Here is a 22,692-nt window from a genome sequence, read left to right as displayed (position 1 = left end):
TCCACTTTTTCCTGAAGCCTGATCTCCGGTGAATGGGACACTAGCCACAGTTCTCTTCCACACTGACCTGTTCAGGGCCCTCCCATATCTAATTGCCCACAGTATTTTTAAAGAGCTTACCTGTATATAATAGTATCTGCCACCCAAGAGCAAAACACAGCTAACAGATCAGCAGCAAGAGCAGCTCATGGCAAGAATTCCTTAAAGGGATTCTTCTAACTTCTAATTCTTTGTAGAGTTAATATGAAATACGGTAGAAAAATACAATGAAAATTTCTGAGACCTTTGGGAAAAGGGAAATGAGGTAGAGGGAAAAAGGCAGGTGTAAGACAGGAGGACAGAGAAGGTGGGAGCTGGGACACACAGCAAGATAAATGCACCCATGATGAGGTCACTGCAGAGCTAATTTGTGGAGGATTTGAGGAGCCGGAGTGAAAGAGAATAAAAGAAACAACTATTCTGTTATGTACAGGTACCAACTCCCCACTGTGAATGTAATCCTAATGTACTAAAAACATAGCAATAAAAAAAAATCCTTTCAAACCACTAGTTTGCACAATTAAGACATCTTGATAATTACAAATTTAAGAATCACGTCTGGATAACAAAATACACTGTCACCGAGCAAAAGCCATTAAAAAAAGATAACATCTCTGTAAAATACATATCAAACAATTTCAAAGATATAGTAACTGAACAGAGCCCAGGGCAGAGACTGGAGGTTGAAATAAGGAAATAGAAAGGGGCAGAACTTGTTTGTTTGGCCAGTGCTCCTCCCACATCACCCTGGCAACACAGGGCTCCAGCATTCAACTGGGGCATCCCATTGGTCTCCAGTGTCCCTTCCCACTCCACCCCACCCCTCCACACCACCACCAGGATTACTTTCAGTTCTCACCTGGCTGCTCCCTTGGTAGGTATCTGGGAACTATATAGTAGATCTGTCCACTCCTCTTCATGGACTCACGACTTCTTTTCCTCCTCCAGGTGTCCAAAGCTGTGTTAAGCACTTCGTGGTGGACAAAGGTCAGAAGATTACAGAAGAAAAAGGTGCATTTCCTTTCTGGTTTTGAAGCCTTTCTTGGGAACCAGGGCAGGGCTGGAAGGAGGCAGCTTTCCAACTTCCTGCTGCACAGATCCTGAGGCCTGGGAGGAGTGAGGCTCAGAGCAGGAAGGGTCCTTCTCCCCAGAGACAGCTCCTTCTCTTGACTGAGAGCCACCCCACTGCCCTTTTACCTCCTTGCTAGCCTGTACTTGTGATTTCTCTTTGGCTAAGTGTGCCAGGATCCTGATCTCAAGGGCAGATAGTTGTTTCCTGGTGCTAAAGGGTCAGTGCCCTAGGGCTGTTTTAATTGCAAACTAAGAGTGCCTTGCTTTTCAATGTCTTTGGTCCTCACTTTACCTGTGACTTTCTGGGGCAGGTACAGTACTTAGAGTGAAAACTGACAAGGCTAATTCTCCTTACTCTTAAGGAAGAATCCCTAAGTGTTTGCTCTCTTAAGAAGTGACACATTTTCTCATCTGTCTATGCTTATGTAATATCTCTAACCTAGCAGGTCTTTGCAGAGTAGCCATAGTGTCATTTTCAAAATTATTGAAGATGTTTTATCTACATCAACAGATCATTTATATGTTTCATTTCTAATGCCTAACACATTTATTTCTTTTTTGATCCATGTGTCCTCCATAAGCTTTAGGCTTCTGTTAAAACCTTGTATTTTTAGGTTGTAATTCCAGCATATCAGCTTTATCCCAGCATTTAGTTTTGTCACTACAGGTACATTTTTCTAGTACTGTTTTTCACATTTCATTTTTCTGATTATTTAATTCCTATGATTTCCAAGTCCATAATAAGGCTTTAAACAATGTTTGGCCTCCATTTGACATCATCTTTCATTTCAGATTTAAATTAAGCTGCTGGGACATAGCTCATTATTAATAATGATTAGTCAGAAGGTCACATCTAATATTGGGGGGCTTCTCTAAAAAATTAACTTTCTAATTTCTCTGAGATAGCATTTTTCATCTCTTGGACATCTGGTATTTTAAAAATACATTTATGTCATTTCCTCCCTAGCACACATATGCACATACACGTTTAAACTACTTTCCTTGGTAAATTTTAAGGTTTCGAGACCAAGATGCAATCCTACCATTCGGAATAATGTTTGCCTGGAATCAACTAGTAGTCAGAAGCCAGCTTCTAAATCCACATTTTTATGAATGTTATTATATCTGTATAGTGACTGTACTTTTTTTTTATTAACTCTGTGAGATAAAGGAGAGATTTCTGAAGGGCTACATTGGTTAATTCCAGGTAAAAGTAAATAAAGTACATAGTATTGCTTTGATTCACAATCTTTCTCCACAATTTGTGTTGTACACCCAACTGCGCAAGAATCAAATCAGCCTTGTTCTCTGCGCGTGTGTGTGTGTGTGTGTGTGTGTGTGTGTGTGTGTGTGTGGTGTGTGTGTGTGTGTGGTGTGTGTGTGTGTGTGTGTGTGTGTGTGTGTGTGTACCAGGAATCAAACTATCAACCTCACACTTGCGAGACAGGTGTCTGTCACTCTGCTAAAACCCAGATGGGAAACACAGCAGATTTCTCTATAATTTTAGAATTTAATCTAAAAATTGAATTTGATTCTATTCTCCAAATCAGTTTGTAACCAGCGTGGTGTAAAGATTCAAATTCATGAACCAAAGTACCATCTTGTCTTTGGAAGTCATTTACTGTTGTATTTGTACATTTAATAAAAGGATTAACTTATTTTTTTCTTACTAAAATTAAATTAGGGCATATGAATAGCAAGTGGTGAAACTGTTTAGATGTGGGAGTTAGAGCAGCGAGGTTGGAGAACATGCCTTGAACAGGAAATTTAAGAACAGAAACATGTTGATAGCAAAGGTATCACAGTTGTCCTGTGATCTAACAAGTTTTATGGTTTTAACACTGAACCTGTGATTTTTGGTGGGGGGAAGAAAAGAAAGGACTATGCAAGAATGTTGGTAGAAAAGGACTCCCTTTTTCCTTTCAAGTAAAGGAAGGAATACTGAAAATCATTCTACATATAAATTTAATCATATGATGAACTGAGAGTAAAGTACCTAAAATTATTATGACATAGTTAGTATGATGACAGTAAACTCCTTCTGTTTTTCTATTCCTTTATCTTTTTTGACTTTCAGTATTTTGGTCTTGATACCTATGTGACTTTTGCCTACTCAGTTTTCATTTTATTGCTACGTTTCTTACTTTGGCTCATTTTATTTTCGCAGCTTCAGGATCCAGAGCAGGAGAAAGCTTAGAGGCAGAAAGACAAGAAAGGGGACGAACATCCATGGCTTCATCAATCCTGGAGAATGTCAAGGAGGAGGTGACCTGCCCCATCTGCCTGGAGCTCATGACAGAACCTGTGAGCACTGACTGTGGCCACACTTTCTGTAAACCGTGCATCACTTCAAGTTATGAGTCCACAGAACGCGAAAAAGGCGTCAGCCAGTGCCCTGTGTGCCGAGTCCCTTACCAGTTTGAAAACCTGAGGCCCACTCGCCATATGGCCAACATAGTGGAGAGGCTCAGGGAGTTGACACTGAGCCCAAAGGCAGATCACTGTGCCCTCCATGGGGAGAAACTCCTGCTGTTCTGTAAAGAGGACGGAAAGGTCATTTGCTGGCTTTGTGAGCGTTCCCAGGAGCACCGTGATCACAATGTTCTTCTCCTGGAGGAGGCTGCACAGGAGTATCGGGTGAGAGATCAGGGTTGTGGGATTATAGATTAGCAAATGACACCTGAGAGGAAACTTACTCTTTACACTATAGTTAATTAGTTTGCCACTACTGAACAGGTCTCTGCTTTGTGTCCATGTTGGGTTAGCTTCTACAGCCTATCATATGTATCTGTGCACTCCAGTTCATTGAAGTAAAATAGTCCTTGACTAAAAGTTCCTAGAGAAAAAAAATTTCTTGTAGTTTTTACTAGATGGGTGGAGATTTGGTGTGCAAGAGAAGTTCTGATTACTACCTATTTCAGCAGATGAATAACTATGATGAGTTCAGATACAAGTTGTTTCCTTGATGCAGATCAAGTTCCAATTCTAAGAAAGAATCAGCCTACACTTGGTGAAGTGGAGTTGAGATTAATACTGTAAGAAAAGTTATCTAGAGACATAAAGAAGACATCTCCTCAGATGTTTTTCTCATTGACTTTTTCTCAGTTTCAATAAACTCAGGTGTCTTTGGAGGTCAACCAGATTTTTTCAAAAGAATCAAGTATAACAAAATAAGACAGATTAAAGCTATGAAAACAGCAAAATGAAAGCAATACAAAATTCAAAACAAGATAATACAAAATAATAATAGCTACCATAATACCTCTTTCTTTTCTTCAAAATAACTGTCCATACCATCAGAGATAATAAAATCAAACATAACAAGACAGAATAAAATCAAACAAAACAAAACAATGAAAGTGACACATGAGTTCTAAACAACATAATAAAAGATTAACAATGGTTTCTACCTTCCCATTTTAGATATTTTCTCCACTTTGACTTTTGCAATATGTATTGTACATTTTCTATCCCACTAATGCCTTCAGCTTTTTATGCTAGGGAGATAACACAGTGTTCACCAATATGAGTCTGAACCATTTCACCCATGAGTATGATGTCAAACTGCATCCATTTATCTACAAGATCCTTGAGATTATCCTTCTTTATATTTTTTTTGGCAGTACCGGGGATCAAACTCATGACCATATACTTGCAAGGCAAGTGCTTATGCCTCTGAGCTAAATCCCCAGTCCTATTATTCTTTATAGCTAAGCAGTTTTCCATTGCATAAAAATACCATGTCTTTCTTATCCATTTTGTGGTTAATGGGCAAGCTATTGCTGCTTTTTTCTGATTTCCTGTTGCATGGAACCTTGTTTTCTCACCTTTGACTTTCAGTCTATGAATTGCCTTTCAAGTTAAATGTTTCTTCTCTAGCACATATTGAAGCGTCTTGTTTCTTGATCCACTCTGCCTGAGTTTCTTTTTGTTAATGAATTGAGTCCATTTACATTAATGGTTACAGCTAATATGCACTGGCTCATCTCTGCCTTGCTCTTGTCCTGCCTTTGGCTCTCTGCCTTTCCCCTCTATTTTACTGCTTACTCCAGCTGAGCAGTCCTCCCGTGCCACTGCTCCTGGAACCATGATAATTTTTATCCTCTAGAATACCCTTCAATATTCTTTGTAAGTTTGATTTGATGGTCAGGAATTTCTTCAGTTGTTCTTTGTCATGGAAGTATTTTCTTTCTCCATTATTTTTGAAAGATTGTTTTGCAAGGCATATCAAACTGGGTTGGAAGTTGTTTTCATTCAGGACTTGAAATACTTGGTGCTCTTCTTGATTAGATGGTTTGTACTGAGAAGTCTGCTGTGATTCCTATGGGTTTTCCATGATAGGTGACTTGTCTTTTCTCTAAAAATTTTTACTATTCTGTTTCTGTGCTGCATTTCTAGGATTTTTTTTTTTTTGAGATCTTGATTACTATATGTCTCAGCATACGTTTATTTTGGTTATGTGTAGTCTGAAGGTCTACATGCCTCTCTTATCAGTGTGCCAGATCATTTTCCCGTGTTTGGGATGTTTTCTGCTAGTACAACTGTAAATATTTCTTTTTATTTCATTTGTGTTGACCCCTGCTTTTTCACTGATATCTATCAAACTTAAATTATTTTTCTTTGCATTATCTTGTGGCTTGTTATTTCCTGGTTCCTTGTTATTTTTAAGAGACCTTTCCTTTCAATCATTAGTTACAGTTCTATCTTCAAGGCATAAAAGTTCATCTTCAGTTTTTTTTCAAGTGGTTTTGTCAGGTTTCAGTGGAATTTTTAATTTCCTGGATAGCTCTTTGAGTCTGTTTCATACATTATAATTTCATTCTATATTCATTGAAGGTTTCTCTAATTTTCCTATGCTCCTCTTTTGCATCTGTCTTTTTTACATATACTTAGCATTTCTTTTATTATATTTGTAATACTTCAGTTGCTATTCTTTCAGAAATTTCAGCTTTTGACTTCCACTTACTTTTATGCTGTGTCTCCCAGACTTGTTCTATGTGGGATTGAGATCTGAGATTGTCTTTTGCTCCTTTATCTTGACATTGTCCTGGGTTCCTCCATACAAGCTGGTTGTGGAGTCCTAGGCACTTCCCACACTGGTGTAGAGGAGGCACCTGGGTTTCTCTGAACCCGGGTTCTGGAAATGAACTGGAGCATGGGGTAGGTTTCTACAGACCCTTGCAGCTACATTTAGGCTTCCCTCATGGCTATGGGTGTGTATGTGGGGGGGCTGCTTCATTTCTCAGCCTGCCTGGCTCCACTGGAACTCCCATGATGGCAGCAGGCATGCAGGAGTGTGTCTGGGTGTTCTCCTGGCCGAGGCTGGCTATCCCTAAAAAACAAGTGTCCCAATGCCATCAGGCATATAGAAGCCAAATCAACCAGAATTCATGCACATGTATATACTCTCCAGGTGCTGAGAAACTCATAGCTTGTCTCTGGTGTGATTCTATCTCACAGGAGAAGCTACACAAAACATTGAAGAAGCTGATGAAAGATAAGAAAGAGTCTGAGAAGTGGAAAGCGCACATCGAAGAAGAAAGAACTTCCTGGAAGGCATGAGAACTTGCTTCCTAAGAACATTAGCTAGAAATCTGACAGGATACTGGGAAGGAGCTCCCTTTTTATTTATCTTCTGGCACTCGTTTAGTTAAGAAGTCATTTGATGAGTGCTGTGTATACTTTTAGTTTTGTGAGTGTGGTCTGGAGAGTGATTACCACTATTGAGTATGGCTGTTTGGAAGGAGGTGTTCGCAGTGAGGGGTGCTTGGGAAGATGGCCAGTGAACACTTGTATGACTGTGGTGGTTTTTGAACTGACATTTGTGATTGGGTCATGATTTTGTCTTCTACATTGAAATTGTATCAGGGAGTGCCCAAGTGCAATGAAGAGTAAAGCGGGTAGATTGAGGTTGCTGATCAGCTGCAAGGTGTGTGTGTGTTTTGTTTTGGGGCAGGGTGAGCCTTGATAATGTTGACTTATTTAATGGCAGGAAGGGAAATTCAAAGGAACACTATGCTTCCCTAAGAATTTCTCTTAGGCCACGAATATAGCTTAGTGGCACAGTGCCTGCCTGGCAAGTACATGGTCCTGAGTTTAATACCTGGTACCAAAAATATAAATAAATAAAATGAATAAAGAACTTCTCTTTTCTATCTCCCTTCTCCTGAGAACCTCCCAATGAAAAGAGTTATTTTTCTGTCTGGCAACTTCATGTGACTGAGTGACTCTCTTTCTCATCCCTGAAGAATGAAATACAGGGGGAGATAGAAAGTGTCCAGGCTGCATTTAAGCAAATGAGAGCCACCCTGGACTCTGAGGAGGAGATACAACTACAAAAACTGAAGACAGAAGAGGAAGATATTCTGAATGGCCTGGCAGAGTCTGAAAGGGAGCTGACCCAGCAGAGCCAGCTGGTGAGAGAGCTCATCTCAGATGTGCAGCATCGGCTGCAGGGGTCGGTGATGGCGATGCTGCAGGTAATACCTCACAGGAAGTTCCAGCTTCTGAGATTCAGGACAGATGGAAGCATTTCCTTCTCTCTTCTGTTGCTGTGCTTTCAGGTGATGGTAAAAAAGTTCTTTGGGACAGTGAATACTTCACAGAAGAGTGAATCAGTTTCAGAACTTATGAGAATAATTGCATATATATATAATACATATGAGAATCCTATTTCAATTCTTACAAAGTACAGTGCAAAAATTGAATATGGAAGGAAAGATCTATTGTATGTAGTGACATTTTCAAATTCATCATTTTCTGTGATCTGGTGCTAAATATTGATCAAGCATCTTTTCGTGATTCAGGGTAGTCACTAGTAAGCAAAGGAACTTCAGGTTACAAATGATGTTGTATTTTCCCTTCTTAAATGGAGAATTTTTCCATTTTAGTCCCTGAAAAAAATGTGACTGACTCATATTTTTTTCTTTAAATATTTAGTAAAATTCAGCAAAGAAACCATATCACCATGTTTTTTGTTTGTTTGTTTTGTTTTGTTTTCATATTTGTTTTTTGCTTTTTGTGGAAATAAAAATTTTTAAGTTGTTTTTTTTCTCTCAGGGTCATTTAGATAATCTATACTTCTCAAATTGGTTTTTGGTCATCCATATTTTTGTAACAATTTGTTCATTTTATCCAAATTGCTGAATTTGCAAACAGATTCCTCAGAATTCTTTATAATCTTTTTTCTTTGTATGTTATTATGTTGAATTTACTTGTCAGATAAAAATTGTTTCTATGTATCACATATACCATGTTCATTTGATGTATGTATACATTGTGGAATATCCAAATGGAACTAATTAAATCACTCATTATTTCACATACTTATCTTTATCTATGATAACAACAAAGTGTATTCTTTATGCAATTTTTAAGATTATAATACATTATTGCTAGGTGCACTCACTGTATTGTGCAATGAATTTCTTGAGAACATTTCTTCATTCTAAGTTAAGTTTTTTATCTTTTGACAAGGGTCTGCTCATCTCTACGCCACAGATCTTTACCCTCCTCATCTACTTCCTACTTCTCAAATCACCTTTGTTTACTCTCCATATTCTCCATATTCTCCATGTGACAATAGGCAGTATGTTTTTCTGTCGCTGCCTGTTTCATTTAACCTAAATTCCTCCAGATTCATCCATGTTGCTGCAGATGAAAAGATTAATTGTTTTCTTTCCGTTTTTAAACCAAAGAGCTTTACATTGTGTATACAGCACATCTGCTGACAAATGTGCAAATAATGACAGCACAAATCTTTCTCGTCATTGAACACAGAGAAATCAGTAGTATTACTATCTTAACTACACACACACACACACACACACACACACACACACACACACATTGCTATTATTGCCTTCTCACACAAGTGAGACAATACGATATTTACATATACTGAGTATAGTTGTATCAATTTAGCTGTAAGAGTCTCTAGTTTATCCTTCTTTATGGATGAGTAAAAGTCCATTGTATAAAAATACCACAACTTTTTTATCTATTCCTAAGTCAGTGGGCATTTAGGTTGTTTCCAAGATCTGGCTGTTACAAATTGTGCTGCTGTAAATATGGATGCACTTTATATCACTGTAGTATGATGCTTTTAATTCCTTTGGGAAGATACCCAAAAGAGAAATGGCTGGGTTGAATGGGACTTCTAGTCCTAGTTTTTGAGGAATCTTCACACTGATTTCCACAGTGGTTGCACCATTCTGCAGTCCCATCCGCAATGGAAAAGAGTTCATTTTCCCCACAGCCCTCCAGTATTTGTTATTGGTTGATTTCTTGATAACAGCCATTCTTTCTTCAGGGAAGTGAGATCTTAGTGTTCTTTTAATTTGCATCTCTCAAGTGACAGTGATGTTGAATATAGTTTTGCATATTTATTTGTTATTCATATTTCTTCATGTAAGAAATACGTATTCAGCTTAGAAGGCCATTTTTCACCTGGGTTTTTAAATCTAGTTCTGATTTTTTTTTTTTTTGAGTTCTTTATAGATTCTTGATAGTACTCATTTATCTGAGGAACAGCTGGAAAACATTTTTTTCTCATGTTGTGATTTGTCTCTTCACTCTGTTGGTGGTTTCTCTTGCTGTGAAAAAGCTTTTCAGGTGGATGAGAACCCCCCTTTTGATTCTTTGTGATGGTTCCTGTGCAATTCGGGTTTTGTTCATAAAATCTTTACCTACACCTATGTCTTCAAGAGTTTTAACTGCTCTATCTTCCAACACATTTAATGTTTCTATTTTAGTATTAAGATCTTTGGTCCATTCTGATTTCAGCTTAGTGCGTGATGAAAGATATAGGTCCAGTTTTAATTTTCAATATGTGTAGAGCCAGTTTTTCCAGCACCATTTATGAGACAAGCTATCATCCATCAGTGGCACCTTTGTCAAAGATAAGGTAGCTTAGTGTATATGGAGTTGTTTCCAATTTTCTAACCTGTAGGTATTTTGATACTCCCATTTTGTCTCTATTACCCCAGATTACCTTTGCTATTCTACATCTCTTCTTGTTCCCAATGAATTCAAGATTGTTTTGTCTAATTCTGTGAAATATGGTATTGGAATTTTGATTGGGATTACACTGAAAAGCATGGGATACCTCTCCTTTTCTTATATCCTCTTTAATCTCCTTTTTCAGAGTAATGTAGTTTTCAGTATAGAGGTCTTGTACATTCTTCATTAGATTGATTCCTAGGTGTTTCATTTTTTGGATGCTATTTTAAAAGTGTTATTTCAGGGCTAGGGATTTAGTTCAGCGGCATAAGCCCCTGCCTTGCAAGTGCGTGGCCATGAGTTCGATCCCCAGTACCACAAAAAAAAAAAAAAAAAAAGTGTTATTTCCATAATTTCTCTCTCAATGGGTTTGTTATTTGTGTACAGGAAAGCTATTGATATTTGAGTGCTGGCTTTGTATTCAGCTATGTTTCTTTATTAAATCTACTAGTCTCTTGGAGGAGTTTTTGGGGTCTTCTAAGTAGAGTATTATTTCATCTGCAAATAACATAATTATTTTTCCTTTGCTATCTTTATTCCTTTTATTTCTTTCTCTTGTCTAACTGCTTCAGCTAAAGTTTCCATGACTATGTTGAATAAGAGCAGAGACAGTGGACATCCTCATCTTTTTCCTGATTTTAGAGAGAAAGCTTCTATTTTTAATTTTTTATTTTAAAGAGATTAAGACACAAGGAGACAGAGCAAAGCAGATCAGAACAGAAACATGTAAGCAACACAGGACTTCCAACAAGACAACCAAATATTAACAGTAGCTACCGTAATGTCTCTTTCTTTGAAATAGTTGAGCACATCTTCACATACAATAGTATCAAACATAACATAGTATAAAACCACTCAAGAGAATGAAAATATTATAGGGCATTCCGAACCAAATAACAGAAAAACAACAATGGCTACTATATTATCTCATGATCCATAGAAAATTTGTTTATACTATCACACATATTAATATCCAAAAAGATACAACATGATAGAACCAATGGAAACAGAAGAACAAAGGCATGGTAGGACTTCAAAGCAAGATGATATTAAATCAGCAATGGCTGCCATAATGTCTTGATTTCTTCAAAATAGCTGTTCATACCATCAAAGATAATAACTTCAAACAAAATAGAATAAAACCATTCCAATTAATGAATGAAAACATTATAGGCTTCAAAGCAATAGTGGGGAATCATGAGTACCATGAGATCTTATGTACTCTTACTATTTCTTATACTAGGGAGACGATACAATATTTATATATGTGAGTTTGATTTATTTCACTGATGAGTATGGTGTCAAGCTGCATCCATTTATTTATAAATATCTCAATGTGATCCTTCTTTATAGCTGAGTATTACTTCACTGTATAAAAATATCACATCTTTTTTATCCATTTCTCAGTTGACGGACACTAAAGTTTTTTCCAAGATCTGTCTATTACAAATTGTGCTGCTATAAACATGGGTGCATACATATCACAATAGTATGAAGTTTTCAGTTCTTCTGGAAATATGCCTAGACAGCTGGGAGGAATAGGATTTACAATCCCAGCTTTTTGAGGAATCTCTAGACTGACCTCCACAGTGGTTGCACCAGTCTACACTCCCACCAAAAGTGCAGAAGAGTTCCTTTTCTCCCACAGCCTCTCCAGCATTTGTTATTGGTAGTTTTCTTGATCCTAGCCATTCTTTATTGGAATGAGGTGGAATCTCAGTGTTGTTTTAAATTGCATTTCCCTAATGACTAATGATGATGAACATTTTTCCATGTATTTACTTTCCATTTACATTTCTTCATCTGAGATTCATCTCGGATGCCAAATTTTGGATGGGCTCTTTGAATTTCAGGGATCTGATACTTTTTAATTCTTTATATCTTTTAGACAAAAGTCCTTTGTCTGAGGGATGGTTCACTAAGATGTTTTCCCAGTTTGTGGGTTTTCTTTTCACTATGGTGGAGATTTCTTTTGACATGCAGATATTCTTTAATAAGATATGATCCCAGTTAATGATTCTGGGAAGTATTTTCTGTGTGGTTTGATTCCTCTTCATGAATTCTCTACCTACTCATGTCTTCAAGATTTTAACCTAATTTGTATTCCAACAGATTTAGTGTTTCTGTTTTAATATTTAGATCTTTGATCCATTTAGATTTTAGTTTAGAACATGGTGATAGAACATGGTGATAGGCATGGGTTTAGTTTTAGTTTTAGCATATGGAGAGCCAGTTTTTTCAGCACCATTTATTAAAGACACTATTGTTATTCCAGTGAACATGTTTGGCTCCTTTATCAAAGATAAGGTGGTTGGAGTGTGTTTGTAGTTGTGGTTGTATCTTCTAATCTATTCCATTAATCTTAAGATCTGTTTTTATTCTAGTACCATGTTGATTTTATTACACTAGCTTTGCAGTATAACTTCACTTCAGGGACTGTGATGCCTCATGCCTTGCCTTTGCTGCTTAGAATTACCTTTTTTATTCTAGGTCTCTTCTGATTCCAGATGAATTTTAGGAGTGATTTCTCTAGATCTATGAGGTATGTTAGTTGTATTTTCATTGGCATTGCATTGAATCTGTATAACAGTTTTGGGAAAATGGTCATTTTCACAATATTTATTCTTCTTATCCATGAACAAGGGATGTCTTTCCATTTCCTGAGTTCCTCTTCTGATTCCTTTTTCAGAGTATTATCATTTTCCCTATATAGATCTTTTATTTCTGTCCTGAGATTAATTCCTAAGCATTTCATTTGTTTGGATCCTGGTGTGAAGGGGATGGCTTCTCGTATTTCTCTCTCTGTGATTTTGTTGTTAGTGTATAGCAATGCTATTGATTTTTGGGTATTGACTTTGTATCTAGCTACATCGCTGAATTTATTTATTCTATCTAGGAGTCTTTCAATGAAATTTTGGGGGTCTTCTATGTAGAGTATCATGTCATCTGCAAATAATGATAATTTAACTTCCTCTTTTCCTATCTTTACTCTTTTTATTTCTCCTTTTTGTCTAATTGCTCTAGCTAGTATTTCTATTACTATGTTGAATAGGAATGGTGATAAGGAATATCCTTTTCTTGTGCCTGATTTTAAGGTAAAGGCTTTCAGTTTTGGCCATTTAATATGATGTTGACTGTTGGTTTTGTCTTAATGGCCTTTATCATATTAGGTAAAGACCATCTATTCCAATTTTCTGTAAGGTTCTTTTCATGAATGAGTGTTGGATCTTATCAAAAGCTTTTTCTGCATCTATAGAAATGATCATGTTATATGATAGATTACATTTCTTGATTTATGTATGGTGAAGCATCTTTTTTACTTTCTCTGTGGGCTTCAATTCATACTTTAGATTATTCCTGGGTCTAGGAGACTCACTTCCCTCTTCCCCTCACAATGCTATATTCTAGCATATATATATATATATATATATATATATATATATATATATATATTCTGATATTTTGAGGATCTTCTATACCATTTACCATAATGGCTAAACTAAATTACATGATCCTCAGGGCTTCCTACATGCTAAGCAAGTGCCCTAGCCATTTCCCTCTGTTTTTTGATTTGAGAAGCCTGCCTGCCTTGTATTTAAGTCATCATGTTTCTTTAATTTGGCTCACTAAGCTTCTGTGGGTTATTAATATATTTTATAGACTCTGTAAACCTTTTTTCATAATTATTTCTTCACCTGTTTCTCTCTTTTCTCCAGGAATACCCATGGCATATGTATTGCTCGGGGTGCATTGGATGTCATCTCACATGTCTCATATCACTGAAGCTCTCTTCATCATATCAGTGTTTTTATTTTGTTTTCTTTTCTATTTCCTTTGCTTTTTTTTTAATCAAGAGTCCATCAGAGGATCAAACTCAGGGCTTTCACACTGAATTACATTCTCTAGAACTATTTCACTTTGTTTATTTTGAAACAGACTCTCACTCAGTCCCTAAATGGCATGGGCTGGCCTTGCACTTGTGATTCTCCTGTCTCACTCTTCCAGTGTGCTGGTGTTATACACATGATGACCACCTCGGCTTTCCTCTTCTCTGTACTTTGAATTTTTTTTCTTTTTTAAGATCCAGTATACAAGCATACAGTAACCAAGCACTCTGCCACCGAGGTGTGTACCGACATTTCTGATTGAAGGTTGTCTTTAGAAGCAACTTCAAGCTAAGTCAACGTTTCTTCTGCTATCTTAATATGTTGTTAAATCCATAGTATTTTTGTTATTTTGCTTAAACATATGAAATTTTTCATTTTTAAACATATCTTCTCTTCACTGCAGAATATTTTGAATGATTATTTCCATGCTTTATTTCCTCTAGCATAATGGTCCTTACATTTTTAACCTACTTATAATATTTCCTTGGAAGTCTTTCTCTCTTAAATATAATATCCAGGGTCACTCAGTTATTTTCAGTTTTTACTGTTCATATTTTTCCCCTGAGTATCAGTCATACATTTGTTTTTCCTTGTATTTCTTAGCATTTCTGTTACAAAATTGAAATTTTTAATAATATTTTGTTATTTCTCTGAATTCTCATCCTTCCATCCCCTAAGAAGATGGTTTTTTTTCTCTCCTGTGTGGTTAGCCACTAATATCTCTGCTCACTTTAAAGAAAAAGCCTCATTTCTAAGTGCAGCACTGTACATTTTCCTTGAGAGTCACTGTATCCTTAGCTGATATCCAGGGTTACACAGAGCCTATACTCCATTGCCAGTAAATTTCTGTCCAACTGGATGTGCATTTGGGTAAGGGAGTACTTTCACAGTTTAACCATTTTCAAACTGGCCATAGCTTACCTGATGGATTTTATTCACCTCTTGGGTTCTAAAGGGTGCATTTTTAGCATATCCAGAATGGCATGCCAGCTAATCCTAGCTTAGCAACTACATCCAGTTCCTGTGTTTATAACACCCATACAAATGGATTATAAGATATTTATCTGATCTAATGCAAGTGGATGCCACAGAGGCTCAACACTTTCTGTTAAAACTTAGTTCTCATTTCTGCAAAGTTTTTTATCAGGAAATATAAAAGACAATCTGGATGACTCCCCTTCAACAAAGAGTAGTTACCTCCACTTTGGCTAAACCTGATCCTATTTCCATGCACTGGTGTATACAGTGATCACTGAACCATTTCCTTTTCCTTCAATTGGCTCGAAGCAATGTAAATAGGGCTAGCTGTTTAATCTTTGATGCTAGGCAACAGTCACTATTTCCCCACTCCTTGATTCCCATGAGGCTATGGTTCAGCTAAGGGAGATGGAAAGCCACCACTCCAAGGCTGTGACTGGATTCTAGCCTCAAGATAAGAGGCAGTGACTCCCCAGAACACAAAATCTTACAAATCAGAATGGAAGCACCACCCTCTAGATAGTAAATCTACCTTAATTGTGTTATGTGATTGGTATTCCTGCAGTCCTTCTCTCTGCATATTGCAGAAGTGCTTTCAGGCCTCCTTACTAGCTGAGCTCAAAGTACTCACCATTTCCCACCATCCTCATAGTCATTCATCCTCAGGCTACTTCTTTCTTCATGAATTAATAAAATCTGGCTTAGGCCCTGGGTTGAGGACTTTGTTTGGATGAAACATAATCTTGGCAAGACTAAGGATTATTGGAGACCTTTCAAAGAACCCCAATCTGTGTTAAGGGTACAGTGAGAGAAAGAAGAAAAAAACAGAAATGAGTACAGTAATAAGTAAGTGACTGAGATGTCCATGTCTCCAGATGGGCCAAGCCCCAATACTCCAAGACAGTCAGTATTGGGTATATGTCATGATAGTCAGGACTAGCAAAAGATTCAAATTTGGCAGAAGATTCAGTTTATGATTCAACAGGCAAGTATACTCCTGAGATGATGCAAAAGGGCGCAGATGATCTTTTGCTAAGAAAGATCTTGCCTTACTCATCTTAGTTTTCATCTTACTGGGTGGGAGAAGATGACTCATTCTAAAAGAGCCAATGGGAAATCTCAAATTGGTAGTATCTATAATCCCAAGCCTCCATTGTATCCCTTAGGGAAATATGCAAAATTAGTCATTGTGAATTTGCAGTTCCCAATAAATGACCCCTTGGTTTCCCATAATTATAAGTATGTGTTAGTGTCTTTAACCTTGCTGTGGGTTGCACTGGAAGTAATGGATTGGAATTAACTTGCTAGAATTCCAGTAACTTTTCAAGGGGATTATAAACATAAGCTTCCCAGACTGCTATAAGTATGGGAAAAGGCTGTCTATAGTTGAATGGAAGCTTTATAAGTAGAGTCACAGTTCCTTCATACCTTAGGGATAAAGTCCTGAAGGATGGAAAACTGGAATTTCAAGAAAGATGAAGACCTAACTCCGAAAGATAAATTTGAGCTGTAACACTCAGCCGTGACTGTAGTTATAGCTTCCTGCAACCTCTGCCTTTTAACTCTAAATATTATTTTGTTTGGTTTAAACATAATTTTGTTTGGTTTACATAATAAGGGCACTATTATGAAGAACAAGACTCTGTATGTGTATTTGGGCCCAGCTGTTGGCTTAATTTTTGCTTAGGACTTAGGAAGGACATCTAGGGTAAAGAGCAGCAAGTGCATTGCCAGCTTTCTGTCCAACCAAAAGTGTACCTGCAATGATACAATGAATAGCTGACTAAAAACCATGAAAGACAGGGACCAAACTGGCATAACAGAGCCTGAAATTCAGAACAAGTACTATAAATTTTAGGACAATGGATTGTGAGAGAAAAGCCATCATGGTTGGTATTAAATATTATACCCCTTAGTTTTCTTTCCTTATAGCTTCTTCAATACTGAGTATACTCAACTGCATTTAACTGGCTAAGCTAAGTAAAAATAGAAATAATTTCCTATATATGTAATCCAAGTAGTGGTTCGATTCATTTGAGTTAACATGTAAAGTGAGAAGAGATACCTTCTAAAAGACTTGTTTACTTGTCTCCTTAGCAAAAACCATGTAAACTTTCATGGAATTATTATTTGTTTATCTTTGATTCTGCAAGGCCTGTTCATACTTACAAAATAATAGTGAATCATTATATGTATCTGTAAAGTAAGATAAAGAACCACATATTATTTAAATCATACCACGGGTAGTCATGGGTTGGTTGCATTGAGACTTTACCTTATTGTCTTTCAAACTGGAAAAATCTCCATTCTCAGCATATCAGGTGCTTCTTTGAATGTGACAAAACTTTGTAAGTGAGGAAAGTTCATTATTTTAATGCGTGTTCTTTTATCTCACTAGGATGTGAAGGACACCGTGGAAAGGTATGTGTGTGCTGGCAAGGACTGAAATTTGGACATAAGCTTTGTGATTATTGAAATTAAGGAGTGTTCAATGGGAACAAAACATTTTCCAGGTTAGGGAATTTTAGATGCAGTGCTACATAAACATCTTGTCACATTCAGAGTTTCAGTGTTTTACTACTATTTAGAATTGACCAGAATGAACCAAATTGTATGGTAGGAATTTGATTCCTATGGAGCCATGATATAGAACAGTAGTGGAATTAAGCCTAAGCTGTTACACCATCGAACTTCTTGGTGTCACCATTTTATTCCCTGTGTCCCTCCATCTAGCTCTAGGCTTCAGATGTAATAGGAGCTTGATTAATTGTACATGGAGTACATCTTCCTTACCAAGTGAAAGAATTGTCCATTAAGATAATGCTACAGATAGCATTTATATTTTTCTCTTGAAAATGGTAGAGATCATGACAAAAAAAAAAAAAAAAACCTGGGTTGAGTCTGTGAAACAGAAATTTGGTCCAAGTGCAAACAGCTGAAGCCCTTAGACTATTGTTCAGAAGAAATAAGGAAGGCCTCATCCTGCTGTCTACAGCTGCACAACTGTGTGGCACCATCAGGCTTTTCCAGCTCATGGAATTCAGATCGGTATCAGTTTGATGTTCCTTTGCTGAATGTTTGCAGTTTTTCCCAGAGAAAAAATAAAATTTGAAACCTCAGATGATCTCTGAGGAACACTTTGTTGACTAAGAGCTTTGGAGTTCTTGAGCTTCTTCAGGTACACTTATAAGCACAACCCTCTAAAAGTCAAATGCTGCAAATGTACTTCCTGCTTACTTGGATATGAGCCCACACCCATGACAGGAACTCTTCCATACATTATGCTTTTTTAATTTTAATTTTAGTCTGTGAGTTTTGTTTTGAAATACATAGAAATGGAAAACTAGACTTCTGACTGGTAAAGGTCATCCAAGGATCACAGAGAATGATTGAGCAGGCAGATATGTTTCTTATGACTTCAGAATAGGACTTTGTATCATCCCTTCCCAGGATGTCCCCATGGAGGATAGTTCAAGAGTAAAAATGTATTAAAATGATAGACGTGCGTGGTGTTTGAAAGCACAGGTGTGAGTTATGGAGTTTACTGCTTTTCCCTCCTTAGGAGTAAGTTATTGACTGTGAAGCAACCAAGAACTTTTCCCAAGAAACAAAGGATTTTGTTCCAAGCTCCTGATCTGAGGGAGACTCTACAATCACATCAAGGTGAGTAGAGCTACGTGGATGCTATGATCCATGCCTGCCTGTAATCCCAGCTGCTCAGAAGGTTGAGGCAGGAACATTTCAAGATCAAGTTCAGCCTGAGTAGCTTATCAAGTTAGGGAGACTGCCTCAAGGTAAAAATTTCAAGGGATTAGAGATGTGGTTGGTGAGAGAGCACTTACTTAGCATGCAGTAGGCACTGGGTTTAATCACTGATACCATCCAAATGCAAGGAGGGTGTAGAAAGCTAGGTTAAGTGTTTGACTGGGATTCTAGACAAGGCAGGAGCCAACTGAAGGATAGCAGTATCTAGTGTGGATAGAGGAGACAAGAAAAATTAACACCTGCTGGTGATGTGTTTGTATTACTAGTGAATGACTAATTAACCTTTTTCACTAATTCACTATACAATCATAGTTCCTTTGCCTTCCCTTGCACTGGAGAGGAGATAGATAGATGTCCATGTAATTTCTTTGCCTATACTGATTATTATGAATTTTTGTCATTTTAAAGCTAATAGATGTCCAATGCTGCTCAGTTAAAGGGAAATTACAGTTTCATAAGCCTCCTTTTGTCAATATATTTCACAATTTCTCATAGTTTGAGACCCATATTTCTCCTTCCCACACACACACACACAGTATGCTTCTGCAAATGTACTGCTCTCCCTAAGACTCTTGAAGGAAAATCCTCCTAGTCCTTTTTAAAGGTTTCCCCAAGAATCCTCTCATAACATTACACATGGTGTTATATCACATCCCTCACCAACATTGTAATTTTTCTACAGATACTGTGACACTGGATCCAAACAACTATACAGGTATTGAGGTTTCTGCAGATTGGACACCAGTTTGCATCCCTCATCAACATCATAATTTTTCTACAGATCCTATGGCACTGAATGCAAGCAACTATACAGGTATTGAGGTTTCTGCAGATTGGACACCAGTTTGCATCCCTCATCAACATCATAATTTTTCTACAGATCCTATGGCACTGAATGCAAGCAGCTATACAGGTACTGAGGTTTCTGCAGCTTGGACACCATTTCACATCCCTCACCAATGGTCATAATTTGTATGCAGATCTTATGACACTTAATCCAAGCAACTATACAGGTATTAAGGTTTCTGCAGATTGGAGACCAATAACAGTAACAAAAAATCCATCCTGGCCATTCAGATCACATGGAGACAACACAGTCATAAGACCTGTCAGTTCAAAAATGAATGTCTGGAATTAAGTGATGGAAGATGCTTCAAAACCCACTTTAACTTCAGCGTTCCAAGTTATCAACCTCACCATGGATTTTGGGTCATGGGCTGCAGAATAAAGTTAAATACCAGGATTTTGGTATTTGTCTGAGAACTCTAATCCTTGAGACAGCTGTCCTTTCACTGCCTGTTCCTCCAAGTTATGTTGGAGTCTCCAGACTGTGAAGTTCATTCTCTCTCATTCTACAGTGTAACTGATCATGGGTTTCTCCTCTATAAATTCTCTTAGTGTTCCTTTTCTGGTAATTTTTTTCCCAATTTTCAGTCCTGGGACATGTTCAGAGCCTGTGGCATTATGTGGGCCAAATGCATGAGCTTTCTTACATGTTCATCCTTTTCCCTTGCATGCTTATGGCTGAGATGTGCATCTCCTGCCTTTGAGTTCCCTGCTCCTTTTAACCTGTCTGCCTGCTGTCTCCTGGTCTCCCATCTGGATGTCCTTCATTCACTGTGGGATCTGCACATTCTCTCTCACCACTTGTTTCTCACTGTCTCACTTGATCAGGAGAGAACCTTAGTTTATCACTTTCCATATGTCCAAGGAAATGGCAGAGTCCACTTAAGAAAGGCCACTACCAAAGTGACTGCGGGGTTCAATCTTTACAGCCTCATTCTCTGCCACTGAGAAAGGATGAAGGAAAGTGTTCACCTAACTTTCTGAGCATCAAAGACTGTTTATAAGGCTGTTCCCAGGAAAGAATGAGGCCTTCACAGTAGAGTAGGTCACTTTAACCATGATGCTTTTTTTTTTTTCATCCAGGGGTGAAAAATAGAATTTCATCATAAAAAATAGTGTCACAAATCTTTTTCAAACAGGACAGGGAGAGGAGAAGAAGGGACATCAAACTTACACTGTTACATATGTGTACCATCCCCACATGATGAAATTTAACATTACACACCGGAAACATATACTAAAAAACTTTTTTTAAAAAAATTTTTTTGGTACTGGGGATTAAATCACGATCTCACGTTTGCCAGGCACTTACACTGCTGAACTAAACCCTCAGGCCTAAAAATGTTTAAAAAGAAAAGAAATCACCAGTGATCTATAATCCAGAAAAGAGACTTTGTGTTCAAATTTTCCATGTTCAAATCCTATATTTCCATATCCTAGCAGTGTAGCTTTGAATAGAGTGCTTGAATGTTGTGTGTGGTTTCTTATGTGTACCCAATAATCTTGATCACTGTGAGAGAGAATAAGTTGACTATTAAGTACTCACTGAATTGTCTCAGTAAATATTTGTTCTAGTAATAATTGAAAAATGAAAATCACAAGAAGTAATTCCAGCACTTGAAAGACTGAAGCAAAAACCAGTGCAAGTTTGAGACCAGCCTGTGCTAGATAGCAAACTCAAGACCAGCCTGAACTACATAGTGAGACCCTGTCTTTGGGGAAGAAAGATGAAAAAAAAAAAAGAATGAAAGAAAGAAGAAAGAGAGAGAGAAAGAGAAAGAAAGAAAGAAAGAAAGAAAGAAAGAAAGAAAGAAAGAAAGAAAGAAAGAAAGAAAGAAAGAAGGAAACAAAAAAATAATAAAAAAAGAAAGAGATAAAAAATAAGGTAATGAAACAGGCCACACAAATGGGAATTTCAATTGATGTAAAGAACATCTCTCTTTTAGGTACCATTCTCAACACCGCTGCACTTTTTTTTCATCAGACTAGGCACCTCCTGGACCCCAAAACAACTGCACTTTTTCCAGATACATTTTCTGTCACAATTTTAGAGTGCTGTGTATGTGAAATTCTGGTATGACCACATATTGTTATCTATAAAACACATTCTGTGGGAATCATTAACCATTTGTAAAAAAATACATTATAAAGGAATAGTAATAATGAAATATATTTCATATAGCATTTTAAAAACCAAACAACACACAGACTTGTTAGTTATTAATCTTATGCATGGTAAACACAACCAAAAACCAGCTTGGTATCTTAATTTTTGGCGTATTCTCTTTTGACTAAAATAAAAAATTTTAAAGCATATCTATCAGTTGACTTATAGAAACTTCATTCCCCAGTTCTGTTTTAAAAATAGAATACGTTTAAAGATGACAGGTTTTTTATTAGTAAGTTGTATGTTTCTATTTGCCAAATGAGCGTTTCTAACTTCATGGCTATCTAGTCATTTCTCACATTTCTGAAAAAGTCTCTTTCATTCAAAGCCTTTTTCTGTATTTTAAAATAAATTGATTTATTATTTTTTTTTCTATTTTTACTCTTCTGAGGATTGAACCTCAGGCTTTCACACTGGGTTCCACCATGCTACATGCCCAGCTGCTTTTCAGTTCTTATTCTGAGGCATGGTCTCATTATGTTGCCTGGGATGAGCTAGAACTTAGTATCCTCCTGACTCAATCTCCCAGAACATTAGGATTACAGTCATGTGCCACCAAGCCAGGATAAATATAGTGTTTATTATGCATGATTGTCATGTAGTAACAAGTACATTTGGAGTAAGCCTGAGCAGTAGTGTGGTGAGAATTGTGTTTGGATTGCTTTACTCTTTGCATTGATAGAAGCTTGTAGTGTATCACATGAAAGAGGGGAAATATCTGTTCTTCTGGAGTTTAAGATCCTTGCTTCTGCTGGCCAGGGAACTTCACAGCTTCCTGCTGCACTGGACCACCTCGGCAGGTCTTGGGCCTGCCTGCACCAACTTCCCAGCTTCCTGCCGTGCTCGGCCTACTCCTGGGATTTGAGATTACAAATAAATAACATCATGCTACACACAAAACATCTAGAAAAAGAAGAGTGAGTCAAGCCCTAAGACAAA

General features: G+C 37.3%; 1 protein-coding gene across 1 annotated transcript; it reads left to right on the top strand.

The window, feature by feature from the left end:
* Positions 1 to 864: 864 nt before the first annotated feature.
* LOC100714924 (tripartite motif-containing protein 12A-like) lies at positions 865 to 21,549 on the top strand. Its single transcript, XM_013147639.3, has 8 exons — positions 865 to 913; positions 988 to 1,050; positions 3,278 to 3,747; positions 6,571 to 6,666; positions 7,359 to 7,589; positions 17,374 to 17,396; positions 18,538 to 18,638; positions 19,423 to 21,549. Exons 3-8 carry the CDS (start codon positions 3,340 to 3,342, stop codon positions 19,707 to 19,709), a joined length of 1,146 nt encoding a protein of 381 aa, XP_013003093.1. The 5' UTR covers positions 865 to 913; positions 988 to 1,050; positions 3,278 to 3,339; the 3' UTR covers positions 19,710 to 21,549.
* The last annotated feature ends 1,143 nt before the right edge of the window (positions 21,550 to 22,692 follow it).

The sequence above is a fragment of the Cavia porcellus genome, unplaced genomic scaffold (genome assembly GCF_034190915.1).
Source record: "Cavia porcellus strain 051 isolate PalLab524CR breed Dunkin Hartley unplaced genomic scaffold, mCavPor4.1 scaffold_9, whole genome shotgun sequence".
In the NCBI taxonomy this organism is placed as follows: Eukaryota; Metazoa; Chordata; class Mammalia; order Rodentia; family Caviidae; genus Cavia; species Cavia porcellus.
This window is presented reverse-complemented; position numbering and strand designations above follow the sequence as displayed.